This window comes from Symphalangus syndactylus, chromosome 12 (assembly GCF_028878055.3).
Source record: "Symphalangus syndactylus isolate Jambi chromosome 12, NHGRI_mSymSyn1-v2.1_pri, whole genome shotgun sequence".
In the NCBI taxonomy this organism is placed as follows: domain Eukaryota; kingdom Metazoa; phylum Chordata; class Mammalia; order Primates; family Hylobatidae; genus Symphalangus; species Symphalangus syndactylus.
The window spans coordinates 90540107-90551349 of record NC_072441.2 but is presented as its reverse complement, the minus strand read 5'-3'; the positions used below and the strand labels follow the sequence as shown (position 1 = coordinate 90551349).

At 47.2% G+C, this 11243-nt stretch overlaps 1 protein-coding gene across 7 annotated transcripts in view; it reads right to left on the bottom strand.

Moving 5' to 3' along the window:
• Positions 1-7287: 7287 nt before the first annotated feature.
• LOC134734494 (carboxyl-terminal PDZ ligand of neuronal nitric oxide synthase protein) overlaps positions 7288-11243 on the bottom strand; it is a 319684-nt gene continuing 315728 nt past the window's right edge. For all 7 annotated transcript variants that reach the window (XM_063627156.1, XM_063627158.1, XM_063627157.1 and 4 more), the window contains one exon: positions 7288-10907. In XM_063627156.1, coding sequence (XP_063483226.1) covers positions 10406-10907 — 502 coding nt within the window. In that variant the 3' untranslated portion in view covers positions 7288-10405. The remainder of the gene's footprint in view (positions 10908-11243) is intronic.

Here is an 11243-nt window from a genome sequence, read left to right as displayed (position 1 = left end):
ATATATTTTTAGTTATTTTAGTGTAGATTTCAAACTATATCATGTTAAGATTGGATAACAGTTTGACTTCAATTTCTGAGGCTTCCTTGCTGACCTGGTATATGTGAACATTCTGTGAATATTTCATTTGTTTGAATTACTCATTCTATTCATTTTAAAGCTCGTTCTCTTTACCTCCTCCCCAGATGCTTTCAAGATTATAGATTATATAAAACAAATATTTTTATAGATTTGCATATTTTATCTATTTGATCTATCAGCAACAGAGAAAGATAAATCTTTCATTTTAATTCTATATATAATAGTATAACTTTCTGATTATAATAGTATATTAACTTGTTTTTGTTATTTTACCATTCTTATTTTCTGTTTTGAGTTTATATTTTTATGTGTATATATTTTTATTACTATTTTATCATCTTCGTTTATTTTATAAAGTATTCCTCCTTGTCTCATTAGTTTTGCCTTTATTTATATTTTACATCACATTAAAATTGCTATCTCAACTTCTATTCATACTTTCCTAGTATATAATTTTCTGTCCTTTCATTTTCAAGTTTTCACACCTTTTATCTCTGTCTTCTGTGGACACGATATTGCTGGATCTTTTTTTTTTTTCCAATTTAAGATTCTCTCCTTTTGTTTGGTGAGTTCAATACACGTTTATTATAATTTGTTCTACTGGAATTTATCACTGCCATCTTATACCATTCTTTCCATTTACTATACGTTTTTTCTTTTTTTCTCCTTTTCTGCTTTCCATTGAATAGATCAAATTTATCTCTGTTACTTTGAAAGCTCTGTTACAAAAATGTAGTGTTTACCCATAACTTACTAGACCCTATATTTTTATTTTTCTCTATAACATTGTAAATATATCAATTGTTATAATTTAACATGCTCTCATTTCTCTTCTGTCACCATCACCAATCCCATCAGATTTTCTGGAATTATCTAAAATTTTAATTGTTATCTACTCTTTTGGGTCCTTTATCATTTAAATAACAGTAAACTTTACTGAGTCAATTAGTCATCCTTCTCGTAAATTTAAAAACACATAGCACTCTCCCGAGTTTCTCTTCTTGCCAGAATAGTTTCTGCAAAAGTATTTTGCAGATTTGAAAATTGCTGTGAGAGCAGATTTTAAGTGTTCTCTTCAAAGATGGTCTTTGAGTGGTAAACCTTTTGTGGTCTTTTTAATTTTAGATTAATTTAAATGATAGTTGAGCTAAATATAGAATTGTAGGTATAAAGTTATTTTCCTTCAGTGATATAAAACATATTAAGTTGCTAGCACTTTATGTGTAGGTTTCTTACTGAGATGTCTAATGTCAATCTGAGCCTCCTTCACAGCTGAACTTTTTCGTGGAAAGTTGAAAAATGGCCTGTCTTCATGATCTTAAATTTCACTGCAATGTGTCTAATAGTGAGTTTTTTTCTTCTCTATCAAATATGAAACCTTATATGCCATTTTGTTCTTGGGATATGCCATTTTGTTCTTTAATCTTTCTTTACTGTTATTACTATTTAAATGAATAGAATGAATGAATGAATGAGAATGCTCATTCATTTTTCAAAGATTTCTTCTATTTTTTTTCCCTCCTACTGGAATTTCTAATTAAGAACTGTCCTCTCTTTTATTTTGCCCTTGAAATGATATTTGTTAAGTGATGTTAGGAAAGATATAAGCCTCTCTAAAATGGAGATAATATTTATCTCATAAATTACTATTAGATTTGTCATGAAAGTCTTCCTTTCAGTTACCAGAAACTGCAATACCTGATGCTAGCCACAAGAGGTCAGACAGCCATCAAGAAAACCAGTACTGCTTGAGGGTCTTTTTTTTCTTCCTTCCTTCCCTTCCTTCCTTCCTTCCTTCCTTCCTTCCTTCCTTCCTTCCTTCCTTCCTTCCTTCCTTCCTCTTTCTTTTTCTTTCTCTCTCTCTTTTTTTGTAAAGCAGTGCTGAGTACCATGGTAGCTATTAGACCTGAAATATTTCTTTAGCAAGTATTCTCCAAACAGTACTCACTTCCCCATTGAATGCTTAATATCCAGTGTCGAAAACAGGATTAGTTTCTAAGCCAGGCTTCCCTGAGTTTGCAATGTGAGATGTAATAGAAGTGCTCTCGCCACTCCTACTACAGGGCGAAATTCTTGCAATTCAGAGTAGGCTCTTACCAACACCCTTAAGAACGAATGTTTTCAGGAGGTACTATTGTTAGCTCTGTCACTTACTGGTAGAGTAACTATGGGCAAATTGCTAAGACTCCCTAAGCCTCTGGTCAGCTTCATCTAGAAAATGAGGATAATGACTTACCATGTAAAGTTACTGTGGAGCTTCACTGAGATGACGCCAGCCCAGGTTAACGTGTTAACAATGCAGTCTCTGTTGTTTCCTCTTTTGTAAAATGAGGGGACTGTGGAATAGGTCTTTAAATTCCCATCCCATGTGAATATGCAGTGTTTAATGAAATTGTATTACGCCTTGGAGAAGATCTAACTCAAAAAGATGTGTCTGAGCCGTGAACGTTTCCTGGAATTATTTATCAGACTGGCGCGATGGAGATAGAGAAGTAGGGGAGGATGGCTGTTCCTCAGGCCTGAAGACATAGGTCTTCCCAGAGAGTTCTGCCTCTCAGTTGTAAGACCCAGGGAATTGGCTTAGTCATCATCTCAGTCTCAGTTTACCTCTTCCTAATATGGGGCTGAAATACCTCCCTCACAAGATAGGATTCATGAGATCGTGTGTGTGAATCTCTTTAAGTGCAATAGAATAACATCTGTATCTGGAAAACGGGCTTAGTAAGACCTCCCTTGGAGGGCCATGAGAAAAACAAATGAGACCATGTGTATAAATTGATTAACACTATTCCTGGAGTATATAGAAGCTTCAGAGAATGATAAAGCACCAATTAACAGTCAAGCCTAACACAGTGAAGTAGAATGTTAAGAATTGGAACTCAGAGCCCTGTAGGCAGCTCCCAGAGGTAGGCAGGTGCCTGGCACTGAAGCACAGCCCTTCTTGCATTATGCTATGCTGGATATAAGTGCTTGCTTCTACCAGCTCCATGGCAAGGTGGCACCTGTCCAAGGAAGAGTTAATGAAGGCTCCGGCTGCAGATAAATGAGCTTCACATTGGCCCATTAATCACTTTCCACTTTGAAAATGGCCAACCTCAATCCTTCTCTGTGGAGTTGATGATCATGTACAGAGGCTGCCTGCGGATAGAGACCCTGAGGAAGAGGGGCTGAAAGAGTCCTGCTGGTCTACCCCAGAGCCCATCTCGTCTGTTCCACACAAGTTCAACTACAAGTTTCCTGAGTTTCGTTCCATTCAAAGTGCATCTTTATCGAGCTCCTGCAATATGCCAGACACTGTGCTGGGAACCGAGGAGTCAGGGATGAAGATGGCATGGTCCCTGCCCCGAGCTCAGAGACCTGTGGGAGAGAGGCACGAGGACGAAGCGACTTTCTATGACACATGGCGAGTGCCTTGATGGAGGAACACATAGGATGCTACGGGAATGCAGAGAGGGGGTGGGGTGGTGTCTGGGAAGCCACCTGGAGGAAGGGATGCCTGAGTTGAAATGTGAAGGATGAATTAACATAGCCTAGTGAAGTCAGAGGAAAGGGACAGGAAGGTAGAAAGGTGACCTGGGCAGATGAACCATCTTAAACACAGGCATGGAAGCAATTCGGAGCAGGCTGGGGCTCTGAGGGAACTACAGCACAGAGGCAGCAGTGTCAGATGCTGCCAGCGAGACAAGTGGGCCACAGATAATCTGGAGTGCAGAGAACTCACATGACACCTCCCCCACATGCGTCTCAGCAAGCCTCCTGGCCTGGTCACAGCATGTGCCACCTACATAGTCGCTGACTGATGATTAAGGGGGTGGGGGTGGGGTAGGGAGAGGCATGGACAAGACTGCCACCCCCACCTCCCCCTCCAGCTTTCTTACACATGAAATAACTTCCTAGATGGCCTACACAGCCTCTCCGGGAGGCCCAGTTCCTAGAAATGTCACATGTTGGCCAGGTCTAAGGAGTACTTGCCAGGTCAGCTGCAAAGACTTCCTGACACATAGGACCCAGGATTTAAGCTGAACAAGGGAAGCTGGCTGCAACAGAATTTACCAAGTACCAGGAGATCGTGGGAAGGCAAAAGAACAGGGGCAGTCCCCACTTGTCTTGAGCTTTCCTGTCCAGCAAGGGGGATCCATCCACTGCAGGCTCAGGATAAAGGGGGGCATGCATCTTGCTGAAGCTGCAAACCATTCCCAGGGCTGACAGTTCACTTTTCTCCTGCCCCTTTGGCTTACCCCATGAAGGCCTGGACCAACCCAAAGCGCTCTTGTGACAACCACAGGGAATTGTTCTAAGCTGCTGTGAGTTAGCCCCCAAAGTGGGCTGAACACTGGAATGTGCTTGAATGTCAGACCAAGCCAACAAGAATTCCCCAATAAATGCAAGTCTAGAAAGCAGGTGGCGGCAGACATGGAGGGATGATTCAGGAAATAGGTAGCTAAGCAGATGGTACTGGAAACAGCTGGCTGGTTAAACAGTAAAAAAAAAAGTTGTGGTTTGTTGGGAGGTTGCTTTTTGTTTGGGGTTTTTTGTTTTGTTTTGGTCATTTCCAAAGAACGCACTGGCAATGTTCCCTGCTCTATATACCCAACAGATTCCTCAGGCAACTTGCACGAAGGAGAATACAGTCTGGAGTCTGAGGTGGTCCTTAAATATTTCCTCAAGCTTGCTTCCTCGTCTGTGTTGTTAACAGCCAAGTGATTCGTTTTGTGGGGTAGCTTCCCCAGGCTCCCTTGGGCTGGACTATTTATCATGGCAGCAGCTGGAGATAAGCTGGACACAAAGAGGATTTGTGTCTCAGGAGAGCTGGTCCCTAGATACAGAAAGTGGAGGAATTTTCTCATTAGGAGGAAGTCAGTGGTGGGGACTCTGGGCTTTCATCCTGTGCCCCCAGTGCAAACAGTAGCAGGGAGGGGGAGTCCTAGAGGGGAGATGTACTTGAAGATGCTTTCACTGGACAACTTAAAGCTTCCAGAGTGGATTTCCTTGGGAGAGATGAAAGGTATTAAATGCCATCTGCACTGATGAAGCTTTCCAAGGGGGAGGTAGGAGTCTCTCTACAAGGGCTATATAGACTTAATTACTTGTTCCCACTCACAGAGAGGCCACAGTGGGAGGCTCCAGGCTGAATGTCCCAAACCAGGGCGGCGAACTGAGCGACTGAAGCCTGGGGCACTCTGAGGGCCAAAGTCTTAGACAAACCATCACTGAGTTTGCCACCACAGCTAGGCTGGCCTGGGAAACGCCGCAGTGTGGAGAGGGGAGCAGAAGGAGGACAAGGGATTCCAAGCACAGAGAGTTCTAGAACACTCCCAGGATTCACTGACCTCAAAGGCATTGTGAAATCTGAGAGCAGATTAAACTGACCCAGCAGGAATTTTCTGAGATTAGGGTAGCATCTGAGTACATTTCCAGGTTAGCTAATTTCATAAAAATTCTGAATACCAACTGGGGTCCCTGCCAGCATAGGCACAGACCTAAGGAATGAGATGGGTCTCCTGATGGCCTCTGAGTGTGTTTCCTTCAGCAACTACTACCGGCAGATTTAGTCCAGAGGAAACGAGCACTCTCTCGGCTGAAATTAATTGCCTCACCCTGAGCCCCGCTTTGGTGCTTCCACTGCATTTCACATCCTGATCCCATACCCTGTTAGCATAGGGCCGGGAGGGCAGGTATGATGGCACTCCCATCCATTCAGAATGGAGAAAGAGGACCGCGTGTCACTCTTCCACCAACGTCACCACAGTCCCCTAGATAGCACTTAGTGCATGGCAGGAAGGGGCTTGGATATATTGTCTGAATAAATGCATCTTTGTCCCCCAGATTCTAGAACAGTGACTCAGCGTAGAGCACAGCATTTAAAAACAAGACAAATGCACTTCCATTTTTACACTTAAAATTCCCTTAAAAATGTTTTTACACTAGAACTGTTTATACTTGATCTTAGACAAAAATAACGACTTCGCATAATAGTGGGAAAAGCATGTTAAAAGCACATTTCACACCTGAACGACTGCAGCAAGATACTGAAGCTATTCAATGGGAGAGGTCACCTGGAGTCACCGCAGCTTACTCATAAAGAAAAAAGTTGCTATCGTAAGTATTTTCAACGCCTTTTCCCAAAACATGGAGGATTGGCTTTTGTGTTTTTCCTGCTTTCCCTGGACAATAACACCGCAGCCCACTGCAAAGACAGTGAGTAACCTTTGAGATCCCAGCTGTTCTCTTCTTGCCCCTCCGCTGAGAAACAAAGTGTGGGAGTGGAACAAGATGCAGAAAATGTTAGGGACTTAGCCTCATGCCTGAGACGCCTCTGAAATGGAGCCAGGGAGCCCCTGCATGCAGAACTGTGGAATCCAACCCCAGGCATAGTCACATCTGTACACGAGAGGGCTGCGCAGAAAGGTCCCATGTTTCCCTTTGGAAATGTGCGTGGCCTCTGTGAACAGACTGAATGCCCCTTTCCCTTCCTGTTTTTCCCCCATTTCCTTCCTTTTAAGGAGGATAAAGGCCTGGCCAATTCTCAGCTATGTGGGTCCTCTGGGTCCTTGGATCTGACACTGGCCTAGGGGCAGCAATGGGGCAAAGGGACTCCAGGCCAGCTCTTCTCTGAGCCACCTTCTCTCCGAAGGTGAGCATCAAGAATGTCCCTGTCCAGGGGGGCCCTTGGGGACAATTTCCCAGGAAGTACTACCTAAGTCCAAATCACTGACATTTATTGATGACTCTTTGAGAGGCCGATAGAAGCTCTGGTTCCTCTCTGGAAGAAGGTGCACACGCAAATGCAAAGCTCCATCCCTTTCCTGACGGAAGAGGGCTTTGGACTCAGGAAAAGAATGAGTGCCCTAGAGGATGATCCGATGGCCATGTCCATTTCCCCCAACTTCCTCCCAAGGAAGGTCCTGCCTGTGCACATCATGATGGCCCCCCTGAAACAGTGATAGGTCGGTTCGGCAGAGGTACCCCCTCACAGTGGCCAGCCAGGGGAGCCAATGATGGCACATCCTCAGAAGTCATTTCCCCACCAAGGGTTCAGGCTGGACGTGTCGGTAGTGCCCATCTTCCTCACATTCTACCTCCCTCATTTCTCACTTTTCCAGGCTTACAAAGGAAAATTCCAACACCCTCCAGCCAACAAGTCAGCCTTGAGGAAACCAACTGTTCCCCATCAGTCAGGAGGAAAAACAGACAGACAAAGCCAGCAAACCAAACCAAATCATTTTATTGTGCAATTTCCTTCTACCAGAAAATTACTAAAAATATAAATATTAACTCTCTAAAAAATACTCAGAATAGATCTGTCATCTTCCTCCTCCTTCTCCTCTGAACTGCAGCCAATCTTCTTCTTTAAAGGCTGATGGATTGCATACACGTATGTCTTCCATATCAGCCACATACACAACATTCAGATACACTTCCCCCTGCGCAGGGGGATACACCAGCCTCCTGCCAGGTTCTGGAAGCTCACCTTATAATCTACCAGGATAAAGCTGTGTGCTGAGTAGGAAGTTATGATGGGGCTGGGGAGTAACAAGGAGATAAAAGACCTTGTGGTCCCAACTTCCTTATGTGGATAGAGAAGATAGGTCTTCTACTCCTCCTCATTACCCTGCCCTCTCATGGACTGGGCTAACTGAAGGCCAAGCTCCCAGAGAAGCTGGACTCACTGTGAGGGATTACTGGGGGTGTGGCTGCCAGGCTGCAGTCACAGGAAGGCCAGACTGTTGAGATGGACATGGAAACCAGGTGAGGCTTTGGATGGAAGAGCTGGTCTGGGCCAAGGCCTCTGCAGGCTGAGTAGTAGCTGTTCCTGCTAGGCTTTGGGCAGCACCTAGACCCTAGCACCAGGTACTATCTGCAGCATCTAAGACCAGACACCAGTCTCAGAGAGCCTCCCGAGGTAGCAGCATCACCCTTGCAGCAGGGGGATGGGCGGGTTGTAGGCAGTTAGATTGGAGCAGGGTCCCATGGCACTGTATTCAGTATCAGACACAAGTCTGAAGAACTCTGGGGTCACCCTGGCAATGGTCCTGGACAACCTGGTGGGATCCTTTTGCTCATCCTGGGTCTAAGGTCCTGGACTCCAGCAGCAGCTGGGCTATAGAGTGGAGGCAGGGTACTTAAGAAAGGCTGCACCTGCAATATCTGTACCTATGGCTGCCATATCATCGGGCCAGAGTCACTCTGGGCTCCAGAAGAGGAGAAGCCCCAGAGTGCAGGGGCTTGCTAAGTTTCGCATCAAAGCACAAACCATGCTCCCGGTATGGGAAGCTCAGATGAAGTGGCTTGCTCCCAGGATGTGTGTTTGGGGACTCTATCCCTATCCTCAGCTCTGGTGTTTTGTGTGATACCCCAAACCATTCTGGGATAACTCACAGGACCCCGAATGCTAGTCCTGAGACCTCCTCTCTGACATCAGGGTCAGATATCACATCTTTGGAGTGAGAAGGAATGTACATGTAAGCCCCGCTCACTCTACCAGGGCCTGCAGGTGCCCTGCTGCAGCGACTCCTACGAGGCAGGGGAGACAGCTTGTGGTGAGCACGTGGTGAAACCTGGCTTTCTGGGAGAAGGAAGACAATGGAAGGCAAGGTAGAAGGGAAAGTGGTGGGAGGGCCGTGGCAAGGCCACACAGCCGCAGAAGCAAGAATGCAGGAAGGCACCCACATCCTAGCAATCCTGCTGAGGCTCCTAGTTCTGTAGGAGCTAGCATGGCCATTTTATATGGCAGCGGTGGTGGGAAGGGGAGCAGAGGCTTGGAGATGAGAAGAGCTGGGAAGCAAGCCCTGGGTATCCCAGAGCTTATGGGTAGGAAGCCAAACAATGAATAGAACAGGGGAGGCCTCAGGAATCCCAGGAGGAGGATGCCGCACTGCCTGCCTTGGCTGGACGTGCCATTCCCAGCCTTCTCCCAGGGAACCGGCCACCTTGTTCAAGAAAAGGAACGTCCTCCTCTTGCTGCAAAGAGCCCCAGGATTAGGATCACCCCCTTACAGGGTCTGCTGGCCACAGGAAGACAGCACAATAGGACCCCTGGTGGGAGACCTAAAAGTGGGTTGCAGGAACCAGTTAAGGCTAGATGAACCTGGTTAGTCCCTTACATGGATCCTGAAGCAGGAAAAAGCCCACCAGCATCAGCATAAAAGAAAGGCAGGGAAGGGCAGGGCGGGGCCACTCCAGTGAGGTCCAGAGCTGCAGGAGGCCCAGGCAACTTCAGCACAAGCACAAAGCACTTCCACTTAATTAAAATTGGTTTCCCCCCACAGTTCTTCTCACATTCCAATCTTGCACACACTTCATTCTGGTTCTCACAGCAGGCCCAGGTCCTGAAATGGCATCATTTTAGGCTGCAAGGTGGCCCCTGAAAAGCTGTTCTGATCCCCAGTGATCACTCTTCTCTGTCCCATCCTCACTCCCTTCTCCCTGCTTCTGCTCTGGGTTTTTAGCGCCAGCCCTGAATGCCAAGACCAACCCCAAGTTCCTGGGCCCTCCCCCAAAAACAAAATCAGAGTGTGCTCAGCTGCATCTGCTGGGGCCTGGCTCTCCCTGTCTTCACACACTCAGCAAGGGAAGCCTCATCTTTCCTTCTGTGCAGAATGCCCACATTTTGTATTCGACATCTGACCAGATGGGGGGAAACCTTGGGAACCCTGGGTGAACTCTCAAGGTCTCAGGCCTGGTAAGCATCTCCTCTGGCCTCCACCCCAGAGGCAGAGCAAACATGGCAACCAGGGGCCTGCGTTGTCCTGGGACCAAGAGGAGCCATGGCTGGGCTGTGGTCAGGGTGTGTGGCTTTCTAGGCCATGGCCTATCATCAAGCCAAACCCATCATTCCTCATCCAGCCTTGCTCCCGCTGAGGCCAGAGGCCTCGGACCCATCAAGGCGGAGAGAGAGGGGACTGGGGTGTGGGAGGGAGAACAGCAGGGGAGGAGGTGCCACTTAGGGGACAGGCAAAGAGAATTCCTGCAAGATCCATCATCCTGGGCTGGTGGCCCTGCAATTCACTGAGAAGGCAGGACAAGCTCAAGAGTGGAAGAGCTCTAATGTCCAAGGGCTGCAGCCCACTCAGAGGAGGTTACTGAAAATTAGGCTCAAAATGGTATTGAGTCCTTTAGCCATTCTGCAGGTAGACTCTTTAACTAGAACTACTCAAGGACTTCCAGTCCTGCAAAATCCCATGATGGACGACTGGCTCTCTGCTGGTGCCTCATACAAGGAAGACAAAGGGCGCAGCGGAGTTGGGGCCAGGGCCAGTGTGCGCAGTGGAGGAGAAAGCAGCAGGAAGACAAGGGCAGAGCTCAGCAGGAAAGAGCAGAGGCTCTATTCAAAGGACAGCAGGTCTGGGTGAGGGCCCTCATTGTCGAGGCTGGAGGTCCGTGCCTGAGGAGGGGGGCTGCCATCCTCCCAGGACTCAGCCAGGCTGATGGGGCTCAAGCTGAGTTTGAGGCCATTCCTCTCGATAAGGCTGGGGGAGGAGGCCCTTCTGCACTCAGTCATCTTTAGCTTGGATTCGTCCTGGCTATCCTTGTGGATTAGGTCAGGTACTGACAGGGAAACCTCTCCATTGGGCAGAACTTCGCCTCTCTCTTCTCTTTCCATGGTGGCCTCTGGCTGTGAAGCGTCTGCTGGGACGTCAGGCTGGGCAGTGGGAGCGGAGTCCTGGGCCTGCCCAGGTGATGGCTCTGTCCCATACTCCAGACTGCTCAGGACAGGCTGTGATGAAATCAGCATGTCCTGGGTGGTCTTCAGGGCCCGAGGGGTTCGCTTTCTGGTTATGGGAGGTGGAGGATCCAGCCGAGGAAATGCTTCTTGCAGGACTGACCTGTAAGGTTAATGACAATAAACACACATGCCTTAAGGACAGCAAGACACCAATCCACCTGCCATCTTGCTTCTCCAGCTCCAACTGCACTTTCAACCCACCCCACCCAATAAGTGCTCTACTCCTTGGGCTCTGGTTCTTGGTTTGGCATGTAGGCCTTAGCAACTTCAGCATAACAGTAGCTTTTGGCCTGGTCCATGCTCACTCAGTGTTCAGAGCAGCACAAAGTGCTGGCCTCTAGAAGACAGGATAGAGACCGCTGGAGAAGCTTGTCAATCAGAACCCATGCAGTAAGTCCTGCGGAGGGCATTCCCACCTCAGATGCACACGTGTTTA